This window comes from Myxocyprinus asiaticus, chromosome 22 (genome assembly GCF_019703515.2).
Source record: "Myxocyprinus asiaticus isolate MX2 ecotype Aquarium Trade chromosome 22, UBuf_Myxa_2, whole genome shotgun sequence".
Classification (NCBI taxonomy): domain Eukaryota; kingdom Metazoa; phylum Chordata; class Actinopteri; order Cypriniformes; family Catostomidae; genus Myxocyprinus; species Myxocyprinus asiaticus.
This window is the reverse complement of record NC_059365.1, coordinates 41,140,575-41,168,370: the sequence shown is the minus strand read 5'-3', so window position 1 is coordinate 41,168,370 and position 27,796 is coordinate 41,140,575. Positions and strand designations below refer to the sequence as shown.

General features: G+C 38.4%; 2 protein-coding genes across 7 annotated transcripts; one reads left to right on the top strand and one right to left on the bottom strand.

Moving 5' to 3' along the window:
- The first annotated feature begins 3,867 nt into the window (after positions 1-3,867).
- LOC127413345 (transcription factor LBX2) lies at positions 3,868-7,218 on the top strand. Its single transcript, XM_051650434.1, has 2 exons — positions 3,868-4,607; positions 6,094-7,218. The coding sequence occupies exons 1-2, from the start codon at positions 4,280-4,282 to the stop codon at positions 6,537-6,539; spliced, it is 774 nt and encodes a 257-aa protein (XP_051506394.1). The 5' UTR covers positions 3,868-4,279; the 3' UTR covers positions 6,540-7,218.
- Positions 7,219-9,977: 2,759 nt separating this feature from the next.
- On the bottom strand, positions 9,978-21,296 carry LOC127413340 (polycomb group RING finger protein 1-like). 6 transcript variants are annotated; one of them, XM_051650411.1, is made up of 9 exons: positions 21,152-21,296; positions 19,460-19,565; positions 19,135-19,287; positions 18,976-19,047; positions 18,242-18,332; positions 13,199-13,241; positions 11,892-11,978; positions 10,521-10,601; positions 9,978-10,063 (listed from the first exon to the last, which is right to left on the bottom strand). In XM_051650411.1, exons 1-9 carry the CDS (start codon positions 21,236-21,238, stop codon positions 10,013-10,015), a joined length of 771 nt encoding a protein of 256 aa, XP_051506371.1. In that variant the 5' UTR covers positions 21,239-21,296; the 3' UTR covers positions 9,978-10,012. The 6 variants fall into 6 exon arrangements, with proteins under 6 accessions (XP_051506371.1, XP_051506374.1, XP_051506369.1 ...); XM_051650414.1 differs by having other exon boundaries at positions 11,892-11,975; XM_051650409.1 differs by having other exon boundaries at positions 9,978-10,601.
- Positions 21,297-27,796: the final 6,500 nt, after the last annotated feature.

Below are 27,796 nucleotides of genomic sequence, written 5' to 3'. Positions count from 1 at the left end.
ATATTTATATTTATATATATAATTTATGGAATTTGACATTATTTTAATAAGGGAAGTTATGATGGTAACAGGGTTGACACAACTCGGTGACACAAAAGTCTTTACAAAATACATTATGTCCACTAAAACAAAATAGCTTTTATTTTCATGTATTTAATTGTTTTTACGTTTTCAATCAAACTGTGCATATTTGCTAATACCCAAAGAGAAGTTGGAAACACAGGGTCATAAGTCACCCTCAGAAAGAAAGGCGATACAAAAACACACTTAAACATCAAATAAATGTACTCGATTTCTGCCGATGTGTTAAGAAAAAAAGCCTTTAATAACACGTCGTAAAAGTTGGCATCAGCTATTCAAGTCATTGTTTACACATATTATTGAGGGACACAAAAGACACCGATTTAGCGGAATGACATCACGGATGATATCGTAGGCTAGAATCATAATACAATCAATAATTCGTACATTCCACTTTTCATACTGATAGCAGTATTGTATTGCAATGACATTTAGTAGGCCTAATTCTGAGGACGGTGTCTGTAAAAATGCATCAAATATGATAATTAATATTAAAAATCATGTTGTTGCACAAGAACAGAACAGGTTCAGCTAATACATATTAAGAGAAACAGATCCGCTAACACGCGGTAAGAATCTGTTATAATCCGTACAGTATTATCCTCAATAAACAGCCACAGTGCTGCATGCTCCGGGAAGTGACGCGGGGTACAGGCTGGGCGAAAATAATACCCTGCTCCCCCTAAAGCCTTGATGATTGATGATGTCAGGTGTTCTGATTCTAATTAACGTTTAAATTAGGCCAAAGAAAACCCTTTCGAATTAGCACTGCTCCGCTTGAGCCCGTAAAAATCCTCTCTGGTCTGTTTGGAGAAGAGATATGGGGGGACTTATCTTTAGAACTAATAATGCTCGCCGCATTTGAGAGAAATGTAACACCATGTTCAGCTTCGGTTACTCTGCCCGCCCTCTGAGGGGTAATGCGAATGTGCTATTGTTGGCGCTGAAGGGCATCATTCTCCCTATCAGAAATCCTGTCCATTCACATTACATTAATACCCATGGATCATTTAATAGGTTTAACAGCTTTTCCTGACTTGCCTTTCTGATGTGACGAATTCGACTGAACATGTCGTGATACATATTTGTATTAATTGTTTATTATTATTAGCCATTATTATTATTTTTAATAGTCCTACTACTACTATTATTATTATTATTATTATTATTATTAATTTAATCAATTGCCAAATGTAGCATACAACGCACTGTCCCTTGCGTTATTATTATTATTATTATTATTATTATTATTATTATTATTATTATTACTATTAATAGTCTCATACTCAGAAAACGGAATTGTAGAAATCACATTTCATTAAACGTCGCTTTAATGGAATCCAAAATAAATTCACTAGTTTTTCCTAGCTATTATTCTTTTGTGGATTCTATTTATTAAATACATTTCCTCTGTGTGTATATATATATATATATATATATATATATATATATATATATATATATATATATATCTGTTTGAAAAATGAAACATCGAAAATGAAACCGCTAGTGATGGACTCATTACCATTTTTGTGTGTGGCTTTGTTAAATACATTTGTTCAGTGCATTGTTGCTCATCTGCCATCAAATGTTCTATTGAGTTTGTCTCTGTGTCGCCCACGTCGCCCGGTCTGGACCCGCACTAATAGAATGTCGTGCTGTTTTAATGCTCGTAAGCTGTTTGGATCGTTTTGGTCCCTGTACAAATGTCACCATATGGTGCTCTTGGCATGGACAATGCGATATTCTTGCGAACTGGCCATACATCAACAATGACTCGTGCAAGAGAGGCATCTCTCTCCCTAATCGATTATCGAAACCCTGTTAAACATTATTAGATGTCAACATCGCCACTTGTTTTATTGTCTAATGTTTTACATTTATGGTGAGGCCAACAAAACCATAAGGCCTCAATAAGGTTTAAATAAAATAATAATAATAATAATAATAATAACAATTAAGGCAACAGTAATTGTAATAATAATTATTAACAATAGTAATTCAAAATTATACTTCTATTTGGTGAGTCATCGAATGCGTATAATTTGTCTGACATTTTTAGGAAACAAATCTGGTTTTTCTTAATTTGTTTTGTAATGTGTTTAGTAATTATTTCTGTGTATATTTGCTTTAAACTGTATTTTAGCTATTTAAAATTATAATTTACACATAAACTGTGACTATAAAGCAACATTAGAATATTTTCCAAGTAATAAGTCCAGTAACACTTTATTTTACTGCGTCTGTATTACTCGTAATACATGTTAATAACAGTTAATCACCATTACTATAACAATGTACATTTACATGCAGCTGCACAAAAAAAGTTACACAGTATGTACATGTAGTTAAATAACATTTCTTTGTACTTACGTTACACTGTAACACAGACACTGTACAATAAAGTGTAGCCTAATAAATCCAATGTACCACAAAAAGTCACAAAGTAGTCACAAAGAACGACTGAACACACACACACACACACACACACACACACACACACACACAGACACACACATATTGGTGCAGCTATCATTATGAGGACTCTCCATAGACATGATGATTTTTATTTCCTAAACCTAACCCTCACAAAAAACTTTCTGCATTTTTATATTTTCAATAAAGCATCGTTTAGTATGTTTTTTTTTAAACAATTTGAATCATGGGGACACTGTCCTCATAAACCACATTTATAGCATAATACCCTTGTAATTACTCCCCCCCACCCCCAAACACACACACACACATACATACACACATATATATATCCACACACGATTTATCCTTACCTGCCTCTTCACAGCAGGCACGCAGTGTCCTAGTGGCATTTTCTGACATTTTCAGAGGATAATGACAGAATTGCACTGCTGTAAGTATTCTTCTTTCTTCCCAAATTCCTCTGTTTACCAAAATTTTACAGAATATCACTTATTATAAAAGGAGATATTGTACTGACTGTGTATTATTATTTATTTATTTTTTATTTATTTTTTTTGATCCTTTACATTGCCCTGAAATTCAATTTAACCCTGCCCAAAAATCCCGAGCTCTGCCCCCTCAACTCTAATAATTCTATTTGGAATATTAAAAAAAATGGAAAAATCCTATAATAAAAATCTCAACCACCATTTACCTCAAATCTGCTTTATATCTTGTTTTCAGACGTAAGATATTATGTTTTGCGTTATTTTTGCTAGATGATAAAGAAATATGTTTCATCAGCATACACATCAGCATTCATAGAGGCTTAGATTAGTTTACTCTATAAAGTCATCGCTTTGTTTTTTTCTTTTTGCGAAATTAACACTGTTATGATTGCTATAACTTATAAATCAAACATATATACAATTATATAATGTTATAATAAAATGCTGCCCAAATCTGAAGTTTTCCCGAATTTGCATAACAATAATAAAAAAAAAAATAATCACATGCCTTGCATTCTGATCTCGACCTTTAATGACTGAAGACATACGAAGTGTGCGGAAATTAACATAACAGTCTCCAAAAGTGCAATTTCTCCGATATTACAGTAATTAGCCACAGTTGTGTTCTAGATAGATAGATAGATAGATCACATACAGAAGTGTATGGGTTAATGAGCACACACTCTCCCTTTTCATGGAGGTATACGCGTGGAGCACGTGGTTTGCCCTAAGTGGGAGTGGGATGCATCAACAGATGCATAAACATCCAGAGCCGTCTCCCCTCTCTTTAAACTTCAGAGGGAAACTCCTCCTATTCTCGCGTGCTATTCATTATTATGGTCTGGCCCTTTAAGACGGAGTAGCGGGTCAGCAAGTAGTGCAGTGTTTCTCTAATTGAACTTCGCAAAAGCAATCAACAAGAACTCGTTAGCAGTTGCTTGCTGTTTTTTGGGGGGGAGGTTTAGCCTCCTTTAGACTGCTTATTTTCGTGCATTCAGTGGCCCCCTGGCCAGTACAGTTACACATGGTAAAGTTCTTCATGGAGCAGCTCAGAGAACACTGGATCCGCATAAGAGGAATAAAGTTCGGGTGCCTGTGACGCCTTGAAGCATGGTGCTTTTGGAGAACTATTTCAGAGTGAGGAAGAACACCGATTCTGCTTAAAGAAAGGGACAGAAAGTGCTTTTATATGCATAAGGTGTCGCGGTCGTCTGCACGAACATTTGTGTGAACTTGGTGACTTCTGTTTGAAATAGTTTCTTGGGACTGAGATGACCTCCAGTACTAAAGACATGAAGGCGGGTTCCGTTTTACAGTCCAGCGGCGAGGAGAGGCGGCGCGGTCCCTTGGACCAACTCCCACCTCCAGCAAACTCCAACAAGCCTCTCACCCCGTTCAGCATTGAGGATATTTTAAATAAACCCTCCGTGAAGAAGTCGGTCGGTACTCTGTGCGCTCCGCGGGTGCTGGAGAAAGTGACCGGCTCGAGTGCGACTCGGAACGGGATAAGCGCTCCCTCCTCTCCATTATGCGCTCTGGAGGAGCTGGCAAGCAAAACATTTAAAGGTCTGGAAGTCAGCGTTATACAAGCTGCAGAAGGTAAAATTATGTATCTGCGTTTATCCTTGCTGTCTTTTTACGTGGGGGTCATGTCGGTCATTAGTTAGAAATAATTGCGCTTTTACAGCATTTTTGTTTCAGTGTAAATTTGAAAACTGCTGTGTGTCCTGTGTGCATTTTACATTCATACATTTTAAATACATATTTACATATTCATATTAAAAGTATTTTTGGTTGCATGTATGTATTAGCATATATAAAGCGTTGAAGCGTTTAATTATGGTCACATTTTAGGTTTAGTGTTTTCAAATGCCGGCCTATTTCCTTTCTATTTTCAGATTTGAAATGAAGAGTTAAGTCTTTGTGGGTACTAGGGAAAATCTCAATGTCATAGTGATTCCTCGAGTGACTGTCACAGTGTTTCAGGAATGACAGCTATAGCCTACCGTCATAGAAAGCGACGTGCATTAATGGTTAAGGTCGTTTGTAATGAGATTGAGTCCAGTTCTGTGGCTTGATACTTGATTAACACATTAAGCACGAAAATGCTTGGCAATCAATAGTTCAGATGTTTTGGAAAGAGCCCCCCCCCCATCCATTCTGTTTTCAAGAACAGCTGTTCTGCAGCTGGAATGAACAACTGCGGCCTATAGTGTCTAACATTTTAAAACAACTCTACCGAAAACGGCTTTAAATAATTAGTTCATGTGCATTGAAACGGTATAAAAAAATAAAATGTAGTGAAATATTAATTGGTGTATCTTATTTGTCGAGGACTATATTGGGTCACTCTTTATGATAACTTCCATTAAAGGGACAGTACAAGTTAAGCTCAATCAACAGCATTTGTGGCATGATGTTGACTACCACAAAAATTATTTGGACCCTCCCTTTGTTTATTTAAAAAAAGCAGTTTTATAGTAAGGCACTTTGGATGTAAATGGGGCCAGTCCATAAATGCTAAGATACACGTTGTTTCAAACGTATAGCCTCGGGATGCAAACATTATAAGTGTTAAGATAATTTTAGTGTAATAAAATAGCGTAATAACCTTATCTGTGTAAAGTTATAGCGTATTTTTACCGGAATTACCGAGTTGTCATGGCAATAAAGTTGTAATATTGGATATAACTTTACACAGATATGGTTAGTAGGCAATTTTATCTCAATAAAATGATGTTAACTCTTGTAAAGTTTGAAACGATGTATATTTGAATGTTTATGGACTGGCCCCGTTCACTTCCATTGTCGCCTTTCAGCGATTCTTTTTTTCTTTCCTTTTTTTAATAAAGTGCGGACGACTCAAAATATTTTTTGTGGAAATCAACATTACGCTGCGAATACTGTTTATTGAGCTTAACTTACATTGAAACCTGAATTTTCCTTTAATGGAAGTTCTCATAAAGGGTGCCCAATATAGTCCTCGACACTTCCAGTTATGGGCACGACAAACATTTTGGACTGCGTTATTGTTATTCCCATCATGTGTTCCTGGAAATCAACTCTCCTTTCTTTCCATTTTAAGGTCGCGAACATCTCAACGCCTTCGGCCAAAGACAAGCCTCCAAAAAACGACGAAAGTCCCGCACAGCATTCACAAACCACCAGATTTACGAGCTGGAAAAGCGCTTTTTGTACCAGAAATACCTGTCACCGGCCGACAGAGACCAGATCGCACAGCAGCTGGGTCTGACCAACGCGCAGGTCATCACCTGGTTCCAGAACCGACGGGCCAAGCTCAAGAGAGACCTGGAGGAGATGAAAGCGGACGTGGAGTCTCTCAAGAAAATCCCACCACAGACACTGCAGAAACTGGTGACCATGGAGGACATGGAAGACCCCCATGGTGGCTCTGGGCCCATTTCTCCCAGTCTTTCCCCAAGAGCCTTTCCACAGTCCCCGTCCTCATCCAGAGGCCAAACCACAGACGAGTTCTCAGAGGAGGACGAGGAAATTGAGGTGGACGATTAAAAAAACAAACAAACAACAACAACAACAACAACAACAACAAAAAAAAAAAAAAAAAAAAAAAAGAAACAGGCCCTTGTTTTCAGAGAAGGGTATTTTTCACAACTTTTGCACGGACTTTTGCGCGGAAGAACTTAAAATGCAAGGAATGTTTTCTGTCTCCCTTATTTTTAATTTATTGAATGGATTGTAAAACCTCCGCATTCTGATGTCCACATTGAAGACATGGTTTAAGGAACACGTTGATAGATAAATGGTACAGTATCCAGACAGCGACATGTGTATGTACAATGATTTATTTGGCCACCTGATTTTCGAAGGACACGTGTGCAATCGTTTACACCGTTCAACACACTTTTATGACCGCTGTAAAACTATATGCCAAAAGCGATTTTCAATTAAAATTTCAGTTTTATATAATTCCAGAACACAAAGCCCTCAGAGAGCGAATTATATGATTCTTGGTTCTGCTAATTGTGAAGACATTTTCCATATTTTTATGTTAAATATCCCAGTTCCTGGCACAATCCCTATGATTGCAGGCATTATTAACAAATTATAAAAAACGAGCGTGTATGTCCAAAACAATGCAAGGGCAAGGTTGTGTATATATATAACAAGTTACGATGCATCTAACTCGTTAAATTTATTGTAACATTCTATTTAATCCTCATTTATGTAAATAAAGGGTATATGTAATTTCACAATGTTTCTTGGAATTTAATCATGCATATTTTGCTTTTGTTGAATTGATAGGCTATAAGAAATAGTCCCCATACAAATGTTTTTGCAAGATGTTGAAAAAAAAAAAAAATGCTTTATGCATCAGAAGCCTACATGTTTTTCTGCGAATGATTTTATGGCACACTCTTGTGGGGTTAAACAGCTGAGAGAAGCAATGCACTTTTACACGTCGTATTCGCGGGTTCATTGTGTGTGTGTGTTAAGTGCTTGAAGCTTAATTAGGACAATTGAACAGTTCCCCCCTCTTGTGCGCTCTTCAGAAAACAGTTGTCACAAGACAACATAAAGCTTGCTTTCCCCCTCGCGCCATATGGTTTATGAATCTTCTCTAACACCAACTAGTCAACATGATTGATTAGGTTAACCCGCCTTTGAGCTCGCATTAACAGTTTCAGTCGGCCGAACCCAAATAATACCCCCGCATCTGTGCCCCCTTGAAATGCGTGTGTTAAAAACGCCCATGAATGGCAGTTGATTTGCATGGGGTTTCTAATGAATAACTCTCAATAGGAAGCCAGTGGAAATGGGGAGGATTTCGCATCATGGTTGTCCGGCTGCCCCGTCTGCTGAATTTCTTTCGGACCATTTGTGTCAGTTGTGAGCAGATCAAGGCAGCAGTTTTGCTGCAGGGAGAAGATGGAAGTACAATTGGCCTAATCGCTTGGAATAGTTGGGGTTGAAAAGTCAAGTAGATTTTTATGAGCGCTTTGTGGGACGCCGGAGAGCCGGAGTTCTCAGAGCTGTTTCAACAGCAGAAATTCTCTTGCTATTTTGTGTTCTTATGCAGAACTGTGCAGCGATTGAAGACTTCATAAAATATCTATATGGTGCCCAGATAGCTTTGGTTTTCGGTTGCGATGTTATAGAAAGCCATGATTTCACAGCCAGTCTGAAGAGTGGGAGCACATTAGGACTTAAAAAACTTTAAAGGGTCCATCACGTAAGGGCGACAGGGCACAATGTTTTACTTTATGTAGAGAACAAAATTAGCTTTGTATAATTTATTCAGTGATTTACAGAGTGGCCAGTCATTTAAAAAGAGGTTAAAACAGACTTCATTACAATTACATGAACTGGCTGCATGGAGGCGCAGCATTCTTTTTTCATGTTTTCATTAACCGTCTATTTACAATTAAATAGATTTACGTATTTCAATTTCATAACACAATTCCAGTGCATTGAATGAAATAATCTTGAATAAAATATAAATAATAAACAACGAATACGTTTTATCAATTTACATTTTGTTAAAAATTACACAGTTGAATGTAATGGAATTTTGTTATGAAACTGAAATGCGTAAATGGTAAAAACAGGATAAAATATTTTGTTTAATTGATGGCAAAGACAGTATGAAATATTGAATACGACATTAACATTAATTTCAAAAACATTAATAATACATTTGAAAGATTTAGCCTAAACCAAAAAGCTATCAGTGCAAATAAATAAATAAATAAAAATAATAATAACTAGGCTAAATAATAAGCTAATAATAATAAGATAAAATAATAATAGGCTAATAATAATAAGATAAAATAATAATAGGCTAATAATAATAATAATAATAATAATAAAAGGCCTAGTAATTTTAAGAATTATCTTCTTTCCGAATTGCTTAAAATACAGATGTTTTAATGCTTAAGAGAAAAAAATAGAATAGTCTAGTATTAAACGTTTAGCCTATATCTAAATTCTATTTATGGAGCACATGTCTGGAATCATGAAAAATCGTTTAACCTACAGCAAAGGCCATAACATTTGCGAAGCCCATTATTAAATGATAGATTTAAAGAAAAATTTTGTTTCCTTTAAGACTTGAAAATTCACTGCAAGAGCGTTGCAGAATCGTAAAAAATAGCATCTAAAGCCAAATATGATCGTAATCTAGGCTATTAAGTCTTACATCATACCATCTACTACAATTAGTAAGCTACAAACGTCATTAATGTTCTAATTTGACCCTCTAAATAACTTTTAAGTAGAATTATTTGTGCATCTGTATGAAATTATATTGACAAAATTTAGGGCCTTAAAATCTGTAAAATAGATTTAGCCTAAAATAAAATATTGACCTTATAAATAAAGTTTACTTCTGCGAAATGCGGGCAACTAATTAGTATTAAAAATTTGACCTTCAACTACTAAACTTACCTTAGTGTACATTTAACACGTTCAAAATGTTATTGGCCAGCATAACAATGTTCATTCTTAAAATCCATTTTCTGTCTGTGTGACTGTTTTTGTCAGTGTCATTTTTTCCCCCTTTATTTAGAAAATGTCCCCTTCATTTGATGATGGTACTATGTTTTTCTTCTGCAGGACAAAAACACACTTAAGAGTAGATAAATGCCTTCAGATGATCCTCAAGAGGTGAATGAGGGGATTGGTGTTCGTGGTGCTCTTTTGCATACCGACACTGCCCCCTTGTGGCTCAATTCTGAAAACAGTAGCGTTGAAAAAACAAAATTCCCTTTTAAAGAAAAATTCACCTTCAAGGTTTTTCAATTCAGCGTCTAGACACCATTTTGGATAATATAATTTGGAATAATTGTGCTTAATTAACAACAATAAATGAACACTTTTTTTTTTCCACTTAAAATTTATTTTCAAAAATACAAACAAAAAAATAAGTATATATGCACAGAAAGCTAATAAAATAGAATATGTGAAATACAAAATATTTACACCAATTGATTTTTGATTTTTTTTTTTTTTTTTTTTACACAATCCTATCTTGTTCGCTTGTCTTTTATGGCATAATGAAGAACCAGCGGTTGTGCCTAAAAGAAGGGAGGGAAGAGAAAAGGGGGAAAACATGAAGAAAAGAAAAATGAATAAAAGACCCTAAATTTAAAGAGCATCAGAGTATAATATTGTTGACAGGCTAATCACTTTGACACTATTCAAAGAGGGTAGGCAGAACTTAATCCACCGCACATTAAAACTGATGAGGTATGGAACTGCTAGCGCTAAATTCTCACAACACTTTGATGCCCCACCAACCAGAGCAATATGGAGAATAGCACTTCCATCCCATTGTTCAGACCACAAGGCGACATCAGGCATATGGCTTTTCCACTAATAAATCTTAAATCTGCCTGCGATTGCTCCGAGAAGACTTACTCAGTGTTTAAAACAGAGCACAGCAAATCACTAGTGAGCTAGGAAAAGCAAATGGGCTGATAGTGTGAAAGAATGCAGTATGAAATTAGCTGGAGACGCATGAGACTGTGATACCTTTCCAAACCAGTGAGACAGCCAGAGACGCTTCATGGTCATGTGATCAGGGAGAGATTCATTATTGAATAACATCTGGACCTGCAGTGCAGGAGACGGGGGGTGGAAAAGAAGAACAATGAAAGGTTTAGTTAAAAAACATTTTTAACTGCATTTCACATTATAATTTTTTTTTTTTTTTTAGCTGGCCATTTAAATTTGAACATTGTTTCTTTCTATATGGGATCAAACACAAAATATGCCCGATTGTCTTGCACATATACAAATAACATATGCCCTTTACATAATCATATACAGTACTGTGCAAAAGTTTTAGGCACTTGTGAAAAATGTTGTATAGTGAGGAGGTCTTTAAAAATAATGACATAAATAGTTTTCATTTATCAAGTAACATCATAAAAAGTCCAGTAAACATAAAAAAAGCTAAATCAATATTTGGTGTGGCCTTCAAAACAGCCCCAGTTCTCCTAGGTACACCTGGACAGTTTTTCTTGGTTGTTGGCAGATAGGATGTCCAAAGATTCTTGAGAATTCAACACAGTTCTTTTATTTATTTAGGCTGTCTCAATTACTTCTGTCTCTTCATGTAATCTCAGACTGACACGATGTTCAGTGGGGGGCTGTCATATGTTGCAGGGCTCCCTGTTCTTCTATTCTAATCTTTTCTATTTGCAAAAGTAATGTTTGGGAGTCTAACATTTATATTTCCTATTGACACACTAAAGCTGAAGATATGAATAACCATCTTAAGAAAAATGCTTTTGTGAAACATCTTAAGTGCCTAAAATTTTGCACAGTACTGTGTCATTTGTCAGTCTAACACCAAAAGCATTAAAGCTGCACATCAGAATGTTCATTAAGAACAGACAAATCAGCTGTAAGCACAAGACTACACTTCAGCAACAGTAACATTGGTGTATTTGTTCCTGCTTTATATACAATGGAAAAACATTGGTATGGGCTATATTAGAATAGCAAAACAATTTTACAACTGCTAATACATATGGTTAAAAAAGATGATAATATATTTAAATATACAACAAATACAATTCATAGCAATCAATTCATGACATTTCAAAATGAAATCATTTAAATTCAGTTAGACAGGAAAGATAAAGTGGCCGGACAAGCTGCACAGCACTTCAAAAATAGAAACAGGGTGTCTGTCCACTGAAGGCGCACTGGAATGCAACAGGTGCTTTCAGTGTAGACAGCGCTAATGATTATAATAACCCAGCCCCCTTAATACAATGCCGCCCCCCCGCGCAACTGAAGCAAAGGGTCGGATTGGAAAAAAAAAAAAAAAAAAACATACAGCATAGACAGTGACTGATCTTGGTTTTACATAAAGTGAGGGAAAGAGAGTCAGACCTGATGTTTTTCCACATTCAGTCGATGACATAACACTTTCCTCAGGTGCTGTACCTCAGCCCTGACCGAACAACGCACAAATTTCTGCTGCAGAAACATGACGGCATTTTATTTATTAATTTTTGTCTTTGAATGGGACAAAAAAAATCATTTATTTATTTGTATTATTAAACTTTCTATCCTTGAAAAAGCAAAAAAAAAAAAAAAAAAAACAACCTCTTACTACACCGTAAACCCGATTAAGTTAGTAGAACTCAAAAAATGAGTTTTTTTAACCTGAAATTTTTTTAAGTTAATAAATTCCAATTTAAGTAAGTGGAACTGTCAGGTTTTGATTTTGTACTACATATGCATGCTAATTGCTCTTAACTTGAAAAATTGAGCAAGCTAACTGATACATTTTGATGGCACTTAAAATTTTGAGTAAACCACCAGATTTTTTTTTTCAACACAAATCATCTCCATCACTTTAATCACACAAGTTAAGTTTGACTAGTGACTTGCTTAATAATGGATGAAGCAGTAAGTGTTTACACTTGGTATCAGTCCTCAACCTAAGCGTAAGCTCCACTCTTCACTGTAATGGTACCCCCAAAACTCCAACATAACAGAAACTCTTCTAAATATCTTCAGTACATAACAAAATATTAAACACTAAGATTCTCCCTTTGCATTCATGTTGCAAAAACACAGAAAATAACACTTAAAGGTGCTATATGTAATATTTTTACTGTACTAAATCATAAAATGACCATAATATGTCATTAGAGAATTAGGAAACATGCTAAGTTGAAATACTGGCTTCTCCAATGCTGAGTTGGCTAATTTGCTTGAACCCGCATGAGCTTCGAGTCTGGGGCGAGGCAGACAACTTTCCAATATTTTGAATTTGGACTACAGTATTTCAAACGCTTGTTGTCAATCTTACATATAGCACCTTTCATGTTAACATTTAATTTCCCTATCAAGTCCCATGCAAAGCATGCTGGGAACAAGAAATCGCCTGCCTAAATTGAGTTTACCAAACAAAAAAAATGTAAGTTCATTAAACTCAAAACAATAAAACAGTTCAGATTACTTAAAAGGTGTCAGTTTTGTGAACTCAAAAGAAAAAGAAAGTTCTAAATACTCATCAAGATTAATTTATTTGAACTAATTTGAATGATTTAATTTTTCCCTACTCAAATTAATTAATTTGAGCACTGGGGTTTACAGTGTAGCAATATTATTGTTTCGTTAACATTCATTCAATCGTACATTTTAAGACTAAATTTAATAGATGTTTGCTCCTCTGAATCTGGTCTTACCTGTAGAGTTAATTTATTTTTGTCTTTTCCAGATAATGACGAGCTGCCAAAGTAGAAGAAAAAAAAAAATAGCATCAACACTTTTACAAATCAAAACATGTTTACTTAATTCATTCTCCCTGCTTAAAGGAAATGTTACTGGTGACAAACGTCTAACTTTGTACCCAAGAAAATCCTTCAATAGTGAATACCTACCAAAGGGTTATAATCGAATTAGTGTTTTAGTCATAATTGTTCATTACATCCTTTGTTTTCAGACCACTTTCAGCAGCATCACTGAATCAACAACAATGATGACATAATTTCCTTCATAACCAAAGTGCATAAGGTGCTCTGTTTAACTGCATGATGAGTAATAAAGCCCTGTCCAGAGAAGAGATTCAAATAGCCAAATACTAATTAATGGAATATTCCGGATTCAATACAAGTTAAACTAATCCGACAGCATTTGTAGAATAATGCTGATTACCACAGAAAACATTTTCGACTTGTCCTTTGTTCATATAAAAATCTTTGTTACCGTGAGGCTCATACAATGGAAGTGAATGGGCTAGTCCATAAATATTCAAATACTTACAAATTTCAAGAGTAGGGTTGTCACGATAACAAAATTTCAGTAGTCTGTAGCCAATACAAGTAAAACTTCACAATTCTCGATACCAGTGTCTTTACCACACACACATAAAAAGGTAATATGCTGTAGAACACACTCTTTAAGCCTATTTAACAAAGTTAAATGTATCAATGTAAATATGAAATTAAAACAATTGCATGTTTACTTGAAGTGTTTCTCAATTAAGAAAACATTGCTTACATGTTTTTTGAAATTCCGTTTTCCGTTCCATGTTCTACAGTTGAATTCAATTTAATCACACAAATTACATATAATCAGCATTTTTCAATCAAAAGTTCTTCAGTAAAGTTCCTCACAGCATAATCTAATCTAAAACACAACACTGGTCTTATTTTTGTCAAATACAGTGCTGCACAACAGAATATCACATGAAAACATTGATGTAAACTTCTATTTAGTACATACAGAACTCTTGCTTGCACATTTTGCTTAAACATAATAAGAATAATAATATTTATTACTATTATTACAGTAAATATTACATTAATATATTTCTGTTGCCATTTCTTCAATTTAAATTTTTCTGTTTCTGTGTTACTGAAAATACCCTTACAAAAATGGAAAGTTCTGGAAAACTTGCTGCAAACTTGCCGCAAATTCACCACTCATTTTCACAAGTTTGCGGCAAACTCTTCGTTGTCACCAAAGTTTTTCTGCAGTTTCACCATTACCGGAGAAGAGCTGCAAATGTCTGTTCAAAACTTGTGGCGAATCGCAAGCCTAATTTGCATGTGAAAATCACGAGTGGGAAATTTGCAGAAAGTTTGCGTCAAGTTTGTCAGAACTCTAGATTTTTCATAAGTGTAGTTTCACACCTCCAGATGAGATGTTGGTTATAAGGCCCAGTGCGATTATTATAGTGCAAAATGCCGCAACTGAATTATATAAACATACAGTTTGCAGGCTCTGCGCGCTTCACCGTGAATGTGCACTCTCTTATGTCATCTGCTACTCCAAACACAGTGCGATGTTCATAAAAAAGTGTCTTTAGTGTGAGCAACTTCAAATGTTTCAGTCAGACCGAATCTAGTTGGTGCTCGGTACTACAGAAACACTGGTACCTTTACATTTTTATTTTCGACTTGGTGCCGAAGTACTTTTGACATCCCTATTCAAGAGTATAGCCACAAGACATAAACATTATACGTGTTAATATGATTTTAGTGAGATAGAATCTCTATTCTACATGGTTTATTGTGATAAAAATGGTTGGGTTTACTGGCATTGTGTCATCATGGCAACAAGTTGTAATATTAGATAACTATACACAAATAAGCTTAGTAAGAGATTTTATCACACTAAAATCATGTTAACATGAATTACTGTTTACATCTGTCACAGGATGTGGTAGTGATGATGAAGAGGCAATGGATCTATTTGCAGGCTTTAATGAAGATGATGAGAAAGATATAAAACAACATGGAGTACCATAAACCAAATCAACAAACTAACACAAGTGCTACATGAACGAGAACTGACAATCAATGGACAAAACTGGAGGGTATTTATACACAAAAGGAACTAATGAGGGGATGGAAGACAGGTGAGGATGATGAGAAACAGCTGCAAGTGATGAGGGCAGTGCACTATAGGAGATGTAGTCCGGGAGAAAACGTAGAGTCCTAGGGAAACATGAGGGAGACAGAACGTGACATTTACCCCCCCCTTACAAGGCAACTCCTGGCACCTAAAGATGGAGGAAACAGGTGACCATAGGACAGGGATAGAGTCAGGAGGTTTGGGGGGGGTGGCCTCTGGGCTGGGACAGAGTCAGGAGGCCTGGGGGTGGCCTCAGGGCAGGAATGGGGTCGGGAGGCCTGGGAGGAGGCCACGGAGCGGGGTCGGGAGGCCTGGGAGGAGGCCACGGAGCGGGGTCGGGAGGCCTGGGAGGAGGCCACGGAGCGGGGTCGGGAGGCCTGGGAGGAGGCCACGGAGCGGGGTCGGGAGGCCTGGGAGGAGGCCACGGAGCGGGGTCGGGAGGCCTGGGAGGAGGCCACGGAGCGGGGTCGGGAGGCCTGGGAGGAGGCCACGGAGCGCGGACGGGAGGCGGCCACGGAGCAGGGATGAGAGGCCTGGGAGGAGGCCACAGAGCAGGGACAGGGTCAGGAGGCCTGGGAGGAGGTCACAGAGCAGGGACAGGGTCAGGAGGCCTGGGAGGAGGTCACGGAGCAGGGACAGGGTCAGGAGGCCTGGAAGGAGGCCACGGAGCAGGGACAGGGTCAGGAGGCCTGGAAGGAGGCCACGGAGCAGGGACAGGGTCAGGAGGCCTGGGAGGAGGCCACGGAGCAGGGACAGGGTCAGGAGGCCTGGGAGGAGGTCACGGAGCAGGGACAGGGTCAGGAGGCCTGGGAGGAGGCCACGGAGCAGGGACAGGGTCAGGAGGCCTGGGAGGAGGCCACGGAGCAGGGACAGGGTCAGGACGCCTGGGAGAAGGCCACGGAGCAGGGACAGGGTCAGGAGGCCTGGGAGGCGACCACAGAGCAGGGACAGGGTCAGGAGGCCTGGGAGGCTGAGTCATGGGAGGCGGAGCCATGGAAAGCTCGAGGGACAGAGCCAAGGGAGGCAGAGACAGGGAAGGCTCGGGTAATGGAGCCAAGGGAGGCAGAGTCATGGAAGGTGGAGCTGTGAGAGGCTCGAGGGGTGGAGCCATGGAAGGTGGAGCCGTGAGAGGCTTGGGGGCGGAGCCATGGAAGGTGGAGCCATGAGAGGCTCGAGGGGTGGAACTGGGGATCTTAATGCCTGGAGTGCAGCCGAAGGCTCGAAGGGCCATGGTGGAGCCGGAGGCTCGGAGGACCGAGGCAGCGCCGAAGGCTTGGAGGACAGAGGTGAAGCCAGTGGGACTGAGGACCAAGGCGGAGCCGGAAGGAAGGAGGTCCCTGATGGAGCCGAAAGCGGAGCCAGGTGACCGATGGAACAAGGAGGAGCTGGAGGGACCCCGGTGACACCGATAGGCTGACGGCCCGCAGTGGAGACAAGAGTACATATAGCCGAGGTGTTGAAGAGGGATGGGAGGGCCAAGGCGGAGTCCAAGGTTCGGAGGGCCAAGGCGGAGTCAGAGGGTCCCCTTGTCTGTGGAGTCACCGGGGCCGATGGTCGAGCCAGGGACTTGAGGGGAGCCGGCTGAATAAAGGGAGGAGGAGCAAATGTCCTAAGTGGAGCCAGCGGAGGAGGAAGTGATAGGGCACTGGACTGAACCAGGGTGTCCATTATGCTGTCTGGAATCAGCAGAGGGTGAAGGGTAGTGGGAATCAGGGCGGGAAAAAAGTCCAGGTCTATCAACTTGGCGAGAGCTGGGTCTGGGACAGATGGGGCTACAGGTACTGGCTCTGGGACGGTCGAGGCTTCAGGCATTGGCTCTGGCTTGTTGACCATGGAATGCTTCGAGGAAGGAGCCGTGGAAGGCTTCAACGTCCACTGTAGGAGGAGATTCCAAGTCCTCATGCTCCACACCCACAGTGAAAAGAGAGCTGCTAAGTTGTAAAGCCACCTCCACAAACTCGAGAAGCATCCAGTGAGGATCCGCTGGAGGTATTAGCTCCTTTAGTGCACTATTCAGACCAGCCCAGAAGAAACTCACCAGAGCGTGGTCATCATAGTGCACCAAATTCACCAGCTGGAGAAACTCACGAATGTGATCCTCAACTGGACGGTCCCCTTGCTCGAGGAGGAGGATTTTTACAGCCGGTAGATCCATCTTTGTGGGTCAGTTCTTCTGTCACGGGTTGTGGTAATGATGATGAAGAAGAGGCAAGAGGCGATGGATCTATTTGCAGGCTTTAATGAAGAAGATGAGGAAGATATAAAACAACGTGGTGTACCATAAACCAAATCAACAAACTAACACAAGTGCTACACGGACAAGAACTGACAATCAATGAACAAAACTGGAGGGTATTTTTACACAAAGGAACTAATGAGGGGATGGAAGACAGGTGAGGATGATGAGGAACAGCTGCAAGTGATGTGGGCAGTGCACTATGGGAGATGTAGTCCAGGAGAAAACTTCAAAATAAGAGTCCTAAGGAAACATGAGGGAGACAGAACTTGACAACATCTTGTGGCTATACTTTTGAAACAATGTGTATTTGATGTTAATGGACTGGCCCCGTTCACTTCCACTGTAAGTGCATTACTTTAAACACAATTTTTGCTTTATTTAAAATAGATGAGGGACGAGGTGAAAATATGTTTGTGTTAAGCAATATTATGCCACCAATGCTGTCGATTAAGCTTTATTGAACCCAGAAAATGTATTTGATTTTATTGACCTTTATTTTTAACACAGATTAAATCATTACAATGACTTTCTGGTAAAGCATGTTGTCGACATTTTTGATGTTACTAATGGTAGTAACTAGAATGGATTAATGCAAGTAACATGCAAGTCAAAAGCTTCACCGCCTTCTTACCTTTGCCTTTCCAGACATAGAGAGACCTGCTCATCGTATCTGTAGAAATGAGCTTTGGAGTGGTCAAAGCCACTCCAAATTGGAACCGAATCTATAGGAAATGCAAACATACACAAATTCAACCTTAAATGCAGCACAATAAGGAGGCTTAGGATTTTGTTTCTTGGTAAACAAAATTAGGGTAGAATGGGGCTAAAGGCCCTCTGAAGTAAAAGGCACTTTTTGATTTTACTTTCTCCCAAAACACTAAACAGCAACAAAAACTATCACAGTACTTTCCAAAACCACTATGTAGTTTGCCATTATGCACTGCAAAGTTTTACTGATCCGTGAGATCATTCCGTGTGGTGTCTAACATTTGATTGAGGAAATTTAATCATTTTAAAAATGTTGCGAATTTATGTAGCTAATGAAAATCCCTGAAATTATCACATTTATTTTGAGACAAAATACTTATGTCATTTTCAGTTTTGTTCAACGTGATTAAATCAAAAATTTTTAATAACTGTCCAATAATTGAAGGGGCTAAAGGCCCCTATAAAACACATTGTTTTGTATCCAAGTGTAGGGTAAAATGCTCCTTCGCCACCTTCCGTTGTTATTACTTTTCACACAAATTATGTTGCTCCATCAATATTCAATAAAAATAAATTAATTTTTTAATCTTGATACTCCTTAAGTTGTGCCTTTAGCCCCATTGAAACCTACTGTTGTTATTAAATGCTTTCATTTACCTTCTCCGGGTGGCTGTATGATGCGTTCAAGACCCCGTGACTGATAAAATTCTTTAATTCTTTTGTCTTCACCTGAGAAGATGAAACTGATGTTCAACCATGACTGACCAGGACATAAACTCACAGTCAAGTTCAAAGGTTTCTGTTCACTGTACTTACTCTCTTGTAGCCCTGGGACTAGTTTGAACACAATGTCTTGCATTACTCTGTCCAGCTTTAGATTCAGCAGGGGTTGTGTTTCGTGGATTTTGATGTTACACATTGGACAATACTTGCTGGTCTGGAGATACTTCACAATGCAACTCTTACAGACTGCGGGGAGAGGGGTAATAAACATTTGGAACTATTCAGTATTACAAATGAGGAATGTGTGTTTTTTTTTTGTTTTTGTTTTTTGCATTCGGCACAAATAATATTAAATTGCTGTAAGTCTAAGGTTATTTGAGAGTTTGTTATTGAGAGCGAGTTACGAACACACACTTACACGTATGGAGGCATTCTGTAATGGTGGTTGCGTCGATGAAGTATCCTGCACACAGGTAGCACACAATGTGTTCGTTTAGGTCCTTTATCTTTATTTTTACTTCTTCCTGTGGTACCAAACAGGGAGAAATATGTCATGCACGAAATTTGAAATTACATAATGACAATGAAATTCTGTATTAAAGTGACATAAGTTAAAGGCATGTTATTCTAAAGAAGAAAAATGTCCGTCTTTGATAATCTTTTATGAAAACTAGTAACTTGCTCTACCTCTGAAATGACTTTCATTTTGGCTGACGGGGTTAAGCCCTTTTAGTTTTCAACCCTACCCTTGACCACCTGTTGTAGAGACTTTACACAATCCATTGAATATCCTGTTTCATTCAGAGATGTCACACTATGGAAGCAAAATGGGTCGCAATTTCATGACTAAGATATTGTTGTTTGAAGTATTTATATGTCTTCCTTGTGCTTTAATAAGAGCATGCACTCAAGCTGGCATGGAGAAGTGAATGCAAAACCTGATGATCCATGTCATCCCAGCATGATCTGGGAATGTTCCCAAGAGCATAACCTGATAGCACACGTACATCACTTAAGACGTCTATTTGATGGAAGACTTTTTTTATTTTTATTTATTTTTTTACTTTGTTTGCTCATCTGCAATACGTCTACAAGACGTATGTCTATGAGTGTGCTGAGTAAAGCTTATCTTTTTAAGATGTTTAGCAGATGTTAATTAGATTGTGATGCTTTCCAGATGAAAACATCTAAAACAGACATCTCAGTGATGTACATGTGCTTCAACTGAGGCAAGGAAACATGACCTGTTATACAAAGTTGACCAGATCAATGTGATAAATTTGCTTGCATTTGATTAGCATCCTAGAAATAATCGTAAATGTGTCTACATTTCACAACAAAACTGTTGTTTGTTAGACCTTTTTTCAAAATCCATTTTTTTTTCTGTTTATTTCCTAGATTAAATAAAATAAAAAAAATAAATAATAAAAAAAAAAAGTGGTTTCAGACTGTTTCAGACTATTGTAGCCCACTACGTGTTCGAGCTCAACGCAAATAGCAGCATCCCAAGAACAGATGCACTTGACTTGACCGTGGTGGAGCAGAAGCGCACTTGACTTTTCAGCTGTGTCAGGTAACCAAACCTACCAATTATCTAAATACCAGAGTATGCTGGTAATAGCGGCCAAAGCTCGGACTGCTCTCTGCTAAAGCCACTGAACTGTCAACAAATGCATGCGACAGCAGCTCGCGTATAGATACACTTGTTCATTCGTCTGGGCCAACGCGCAGAAGCATGTGGGATATCACGGCACAGCACGCAGCGTGAACGACCACAGTTGTAGCTGCGCAGACGGAGAGCAAAAAATACCTCGTTCGTTTCGTGTACTGAATTTTGAGGGGTACAAACACACAAAGTAGAAGATTAGACATGGGGCAGATCTAACAAGAAACCCTCACCACGGTGAACAAAAACACAACAGCAACGCACAGTGGATTGATTCTTCGCAACACTCACGCCTGCGCAGACAGTGTGCACGGTCTCGCGCTCCATCTCTCGGCTTTCGCGCCACAGAACACCGCTCTCGCGAACGTCTATATAAACCCCGGAGCGCGGGAAGCGCGTGGCGAAAGACAAGCCGTTAAAAAGAGGTTTGCCCCCTTCACCTACCTCGTTCCTTAAAGGGTCGAGCTTGTAGACATTCTGCAGCTGGTTTCTTAGCCGCATCGCTATCGCCATCGGACCTTGTTCCGCCATCTTTGGGAATTCTGCATACTTCCGGGTAACGGGAGAGTGGGTGAGTTCGGTCGGTGAGAGGCGGGGGGAGCCGTTGGTTTTTCCACGCACATGCACACGCACACACACACACACAGAGACAGACAGACACACACACACATACTATCATTGAGTGTGTGGTAACGTCTTTTCTAAGTATTCCTTAGAACTTCTCTTTGCTGGCAAACATTAGTCTTTTAAACCTATCACACCACATTGAACACAAATTTAAGAACGTTGTCATCGTTTTCCCTGAATGACATCGGGTTTTTTCGATGTTTTTATCTGTAGTAGTTTTAGATAATCCATCTCTTAACAGGTTTAACTCTTACTATCAGTAATTGCAGTGATACTGCCTAAGAAATGCTCTAAAAGAGACATATAGGACCATAGAATTCTTAGACAAGCCTCTGAGGACAATTATTTATTAGTATATTCATGACACCTGGCACTGTTTTCAACACGTTTGACAGAAATATTACTTTGGTTCTCTCAAAACAACTAACACTATAAAATAAAGACGAAAGCTTCAGGTTTATCTTTCATTTTATATATATATATATATATATATATATATATATATATATATATATATATATATATATATAATCCCTTAAAATGTGTTGAAGTGGCTTCATAACGTTTTATTTTTGCTTGTTAATTGGGCTATTGGATCGCCAGAAAGCAATGAGAATGCCATTATCCCGACCAAGAGTAACGCGCGCTCAAAATGTGCAATGCTGTATTGTGGCCACTAGATGTCGCCACTAGATCTGTTTGAGAATAAAGAGAGCAGTACACACTTGATCTGCAGTCCAAAACCTTGTCTCTCTCTCTCTCTCTCTCTCTCTCTCTCTCTCTCTCTCTCTCTCTCTCTCTCTCTCTCTCTCTCTCTCTCTCTCCGTGACGTCTAGAATTTAGCAAAAGAGGAATGCATCCTTGGCCTGTTCCAAATGGCACCCTAAACCATAGCGGTTGTCCTCCGAGTCCAGACTTTGGTGACATAAGCAAATGCATGGCATTGATAGAAAGGTTAAAGGAACAAACTTTAAACTAACTCTTCATTATTGGATTTTATTAAATAATTCCAAGCAACGCACTGACAATAAAGCAGTAGATAATTTAATCAAGAACCTCTGAAAAACAAAGCACACATACAACTACAGCAACAAAATCCCATCATTAAAAAAATATATTTAGAGAACAAATAAACTTGACTCAAACAGATGGTTGCATCCAGGTGCTTTAAACACAATCAAATGTATAGAAAGGAGGACATACTCACACACCACCATATATCACAAAAATCATTATGTTTCTATACACAGCACAGTCACACTTCTGCAGGTATATATATCACTGGTTGCTGTATCAATAAATATAAGCAATCTGATGATCTACAGCTATGTACATTAATGCCTTAATTATTTTAGAGACTCACAAGAATATTAAAATCCTCTTTGAAACAACAATAACAAAGGTTTAGTGTTAAGTTACTTACTTTCAGAGGCGTACTGGCCATCGGGAGAACCAGGACTTTTCCCGGTGGGCCGGCCACGAAACGGGGCCGTATGGGCCGCGATAAGCTGAAATGGGCCGCCGCGTTATGCAGAACGGGCCACAAAATGGTGCCGCAATATGCTTTTGGGCAAACTAAATAAAACAAAGATTTGTACCAGTTATAAACATGAGAGTAAGAAGTGATTCTTTGTACACAAGATCAGCGAGTGATCCGTCATTGACATTCAGCAGAAAACGATAACTGAAATCAATATTAAATCTGCACTTGACATCACCTGGTTCGCCATGATTTTTACTCCGGCACAAAACTCCAGTCCACTGTGATTTGTCGAGAGAATCAGCAACGGGGACTGTTGGGTAGTAGTCCGCTGTGTAGCTCGCACCGATGCGTATTTTGTTAGTATTTTGTAGCATTGCCTTTAAATTGTTTAACTTGGGTCAAACATTTTGGGTAGCCTTCCACAAGCTTCTGGAATTTTGGCCCATTCCTTCAGACAGAACTGGTGTAACTGAGTCAGGTTCATAGGCCTACTTGCTTTTTCAGTTCTGCCCACAAATTTTCTATTGGATTGAGGTCAGGGCTTTGTGATGGCCACTCCAATACCTTGACTTTGTTGGAGTTATGCTTGGGGTCATTGTCCATTTGGAAGACACATTTGCGACCGAGCTTTAATTTCCTGGCTGATGTCTTGAGATGTTGCTTCAATATATCCACATAATTTTCCTTCCTCATGATGCCATCTATTTTGTGAAGTGCACCAGTCCCTCCTGCAGCATAGCACCCACACAACATGATGCTGCCACCCCCATGCTTCACGGTTTGGATGGTGTTCTTTGGCTTGCAAGCCTCACCCTTTTTCTTCCAAACATAACGAAGGTCATTATGGCCAAACAGTTCAATTTTTGTTTCATCAGACCAGAGGACATTTCTCCAAAAAGTAAGATCTTTGTCGCCATGTGCACTTGCAAACTGTAATCTGGCTTTATTATGGTGGTTTTGGAGCAGTGGCTTCTTCCTCGCTGAGCAGCCTTTTAGGTTATGTCAATATAGGACTTGTTTTACTGTGGATATAGATACTTGTCTACCTGTTTCCTCCAGCATCTGCACAAGGTCCTTTGCTGTTGTTCTGGGATTGATTTGCACTTTTTGCACCAATCTACATTCATCTCTAGGAGACAGAATGCGTCTCCTTCCTGAGCTGTATGATGGCTGCGTGGTCCCATGGTATTTATACTAGGGATGTGTGCTACGACTAATTTGACTGTCGTTTAAACTGAAGTTTTGTAACCAACTAGTCGACTAGTCTAAAGAGAAACCAACCTTCAGAAAACAGTAAAAAAAAAAAAAGTTTTTATGCAACCCATTTAAAGTACTTAATCTATTCCAAATCCGATGCTAAATTCCACTGAAAAGGGGCATTTATCTGTGATGTGCTTGCTTGAATTATCATTGTACATTAAATATAGAACATGACACGCATTCACTGAATCAACGTTAGCGAATATTTAACAGACATATTTACTGAAAACAATTGAATGAATAGTGCAGGATCAATGGAACAACCCTAAAAGCCTGTTCTAAACAGAAATCACCAAGTAAAAGTTACTTAACATATTAAAACAGTCAGGACATTGTTGAAAATAATTAACAGGTAGACTAAGCCAAATCTACGAGAGAGAAAAAAATGCTCTGAAAAGTTGCACGTATTTCACAACGTGCAGTCGTGCATTAATCACTGATCTAATATGACAGCTGTTCGGTAAAGAACATTAAACAATAACAGTTACGATGTAAAAATCAAAATAGTAGCTATAGGATAGAAAAAATAGGCCTGTGATGTAGCCTACAATAAACCTAATGTATTCTAAACATGATGTGTACACCGAATAAAACATAGTTTAACCCGTTAAGCAGTCGGCACCTCATTGAAAATAGCCTTCTTAATCAGTAGATTAAAAAAAATGGCATACCTAGTGTAAAACAGTTATTTTCTTGGCTACTTACTCAAAAGCATACATTTTTTGATGAGTAAAATTAACACGTCGACATGGTCCGGTGAAAGATGGGACTTGACTCACCTGAGGCGGCTATCCTGCACTTGAAAAAGCCCGCTCAGCGGAAAAATAACCTACAAGCATGCACAGATGTAAAGAAGACTCAAATGTGAAAACATCCTTAGGGATTCTGAAACATTTGGAAAGCCAATTCCCGCACCACCGAAGTGATTTCATAACTACTTTGCAGAGTTTGCTTGTCTAGCGAGAGGACATTTTCCTTCACGCGCCGCAAGAGAGAGGGAAGAAGCACGCACAGCCTGAGGTGAAATTAAACTCTGTATCTGCTCCAGATGTCCTCTTTTTTTAAATAATATTTGTATTATTAATTCTATTTAAAATATGTAACATTAATATGACAGTAATATAAGTGCAGCCTCTGTAAAAATATAAAGCCAAACATAAATGTGTACAAATTATTATCAGTTTAATGGGGGGAAATATTAACCAACTAGTAATTCCAGTGTCGACTAGCTGCATCAGAACCGTTTAGTCGACTAGTCTCGCACATCCCTAGTTTATACTTGCGTACTATTGTTTGTACAGATGAACGTGGTACCTTCAGGCATTTGGAAATTGCTCCCAAGGTTGAACCAGAGTTGTAGAGGTCCACAATTTTTTTTTTCTGAGGTCTTGGTTGATTTCTTTTGATTTTCCCATGATCTCAAGCAAAGAGGCACTGAGTTTGAAGGTAGGCCTTAAAATACATAGACAGATACACCTCCAATTCAGTACACCTCCTATCAGAAGCTAATTGGCTAAAGGCTTGACATCATTTTTTTTAATTTTCCAAGCTGCTTAAAGGCACAGTGTATGTAAACTTCTGACCCACTGGAATTGTGACATAGTTAATTAAAAGTGAAACAATCTGTCTGTAAACAATTGTTGGAAAAAGTTTATAGTAAGAATGTTAGTTAACGAGATAGAAATGAAAATAAATATGAAAATTCTTTCATCATTTACTCATCTTCATGGTGTCCCAGATCTGTATAACTTTCTTTCTTCTGCTGAAGACAAATTATGATTATTTAGAAAAAAATATTTCAGCTCTGTGGATGAGAGACAGATCAATATTTAAGTCCTTGGATTTTTTATTATAAATCTTGACTTTCACTTTCAGATGTGAAAGTGAAATTAAACAGGTGCCACATGTGATTTACAGACGTGAAAGTGGAGATTTATTGTAAAAAATACAATACACCCACATCTATCATATAACTTCTGAAGACATAAATGTAACTACTGGAGTCTTATGGATAACTGTTAAGCTGCCTTTATGTGCTTTTTGGATCTTCAAAGTTCTGGCAACCATTTACTTGCACTGTATGGACAAACAGAGCTGAAATATTCTTCTAAAAATATTAATTTGTGTTCTGCGGAAGAAAGAAAGTCATACACATTTGGGATTGCATAAAGGTGAGTAAATAATGAGAGTATTTTTATTTGTAGGTCAACTATCCTTTTAGTAATTATTTTAAACATAAGGGGTGTAATAGTTTTATTTTCAGAGATAGATAATTTCTGTTGTAACTGTGATGGTCGACTAACAAACACCATGAGTGTTCAACATCACATACACCAGAGCTGTGTTCAAAAACAAGAGCGATATATCCCAAATTAGCACCAAAAGTCCTTCAGAGACAAGTCATAAAGATTTGTTCACCCCCCTCAGCGTTTTGCGCCAAAGTAGATCATTAAAAAGCATTTGTGTGAAGGCGTCTAAATGCCGTCACTGCAGGAAAAACTGTTTATTTCCCCCTGTAAATACTGTTGCCATGACGAGTACATATAGTATCTGATGAGCTATTCAAGAGATTGGACAGATTCACGCTGTGTTGAAGTGAGATTGCGAGCCCGCATGTTTGATTGACAGACCGCGCGAGCGCACATGTATGAACGCGCACGCAGACCGACTGTCGCTCTCATTATGCCATGTTCAGATATTATTATTATTATTTATTTATTTATTTATTTTAATTATTTGTAATATCATCTTGCAGTTGAATTCAGTCTCTAACGTGATTCAGCAATGTCGAGAACTAGCGTAAATCCTCATGAAAATGGACACCTCACAATTCATTCAGATTTGATAGGCTGCTGATAAATATATTTCTGTTGATGAGATCATAAAGCGGGCCGCAAAAGATCACTCGAGGGCCGCGTGCTGCCCTATGGTCTCGTGGACTTCCCAGGGACATGAAGACCGCAATGACTATATTGCAAGTAGCCTACACATCAAGTGTGCCATTGGGACAGATCTTATTCACAGGGAACGAAAACAAGGCTAACGAGGGGTAAACTTACACTGAAAACCCTAATATGTTTACTCCTTTGATTGAGTTAACTCGTTCCCTCAATTTAATTGAGTAATGGCGTCTCCCAAACTTATGTAATTAAGTTCAATTAACTTGGTGTTCATATTGAATGAACTTTACTATTTAGGTAAATTTAACTAGATGCAAGTAGACTTAACTCAGATTTGATATATAAATGTTGTTTCTACTGTTGTTAATAATTTTAATTGAATTGATTCAATTTAAGATCAAACAATAGCACAGCCAAATAAAGATCATAACTGATTCTAGGTCAGTCATTAAATAAACTTAATTCTCCAAAGAAATGCATATATACCTGCACTTTAACTGCACATGAACAAAGGGAATTACTCAACAGGGTCCAACTTGACCAGATGGGACACTGATCACCCTAATGGCGACCACACAAAACAACATTAATAATACTACAAAAGAGCTAAAACCTCTATAAATTCTTAATTTAAATCCCCCCATAAATTCCCTTTGACCAAGGAAACATAATTATCAACACTTAAATCTTAAATCTATGGATTTTTAAGATAAATAAGTTCAATGAACTTAAATATTTGCGTTATTAGCTCAAGACCTGACATTTCAAGTAATATTTAAGTAAGACAACTTGATATTTCCAGTAATGGCAACTTTGGGT

Bases quoted from the DNA above. Each gene is read 5' to 3' on its own strand.
- LOC127413340 (XM_051650409.1), bottom strand. From the start codon at position 21,238: ATGGCGGAACAAGGTCCGATGGCGATAGCGATGCGGCTAAGAAACCAG. The intron at 19,048-19,134 runs GTAAGTACAGTG...TCATCTTCTCAG, and splicing joins AGTCCCAGGGCTACAAGAGA to GTGAAGACAAAAGAATTAAA. The intron at 13,242-18,241 runs GTAAGAAGGCGG...CTACTTTGGCAG, and splicing joins CTATGTCTGGAAAGGCAAAG to CTCGTCATTATCTGGAAAAG.
- LOC127413345 (XM_051650434.1), top strand. From the start codon at position 4,280: ATGACCTCCAGTACTAAAGACATGAAGGCGGGTTCCGTTTTACAGTCC. The intron at 4,608-6,093 runs GTAAAATTATGT...TTCCATTTTAAG, and splicing joins CGTTATACAAGCTGCAGAAG to GTCGCGAACATCTCAACGCC.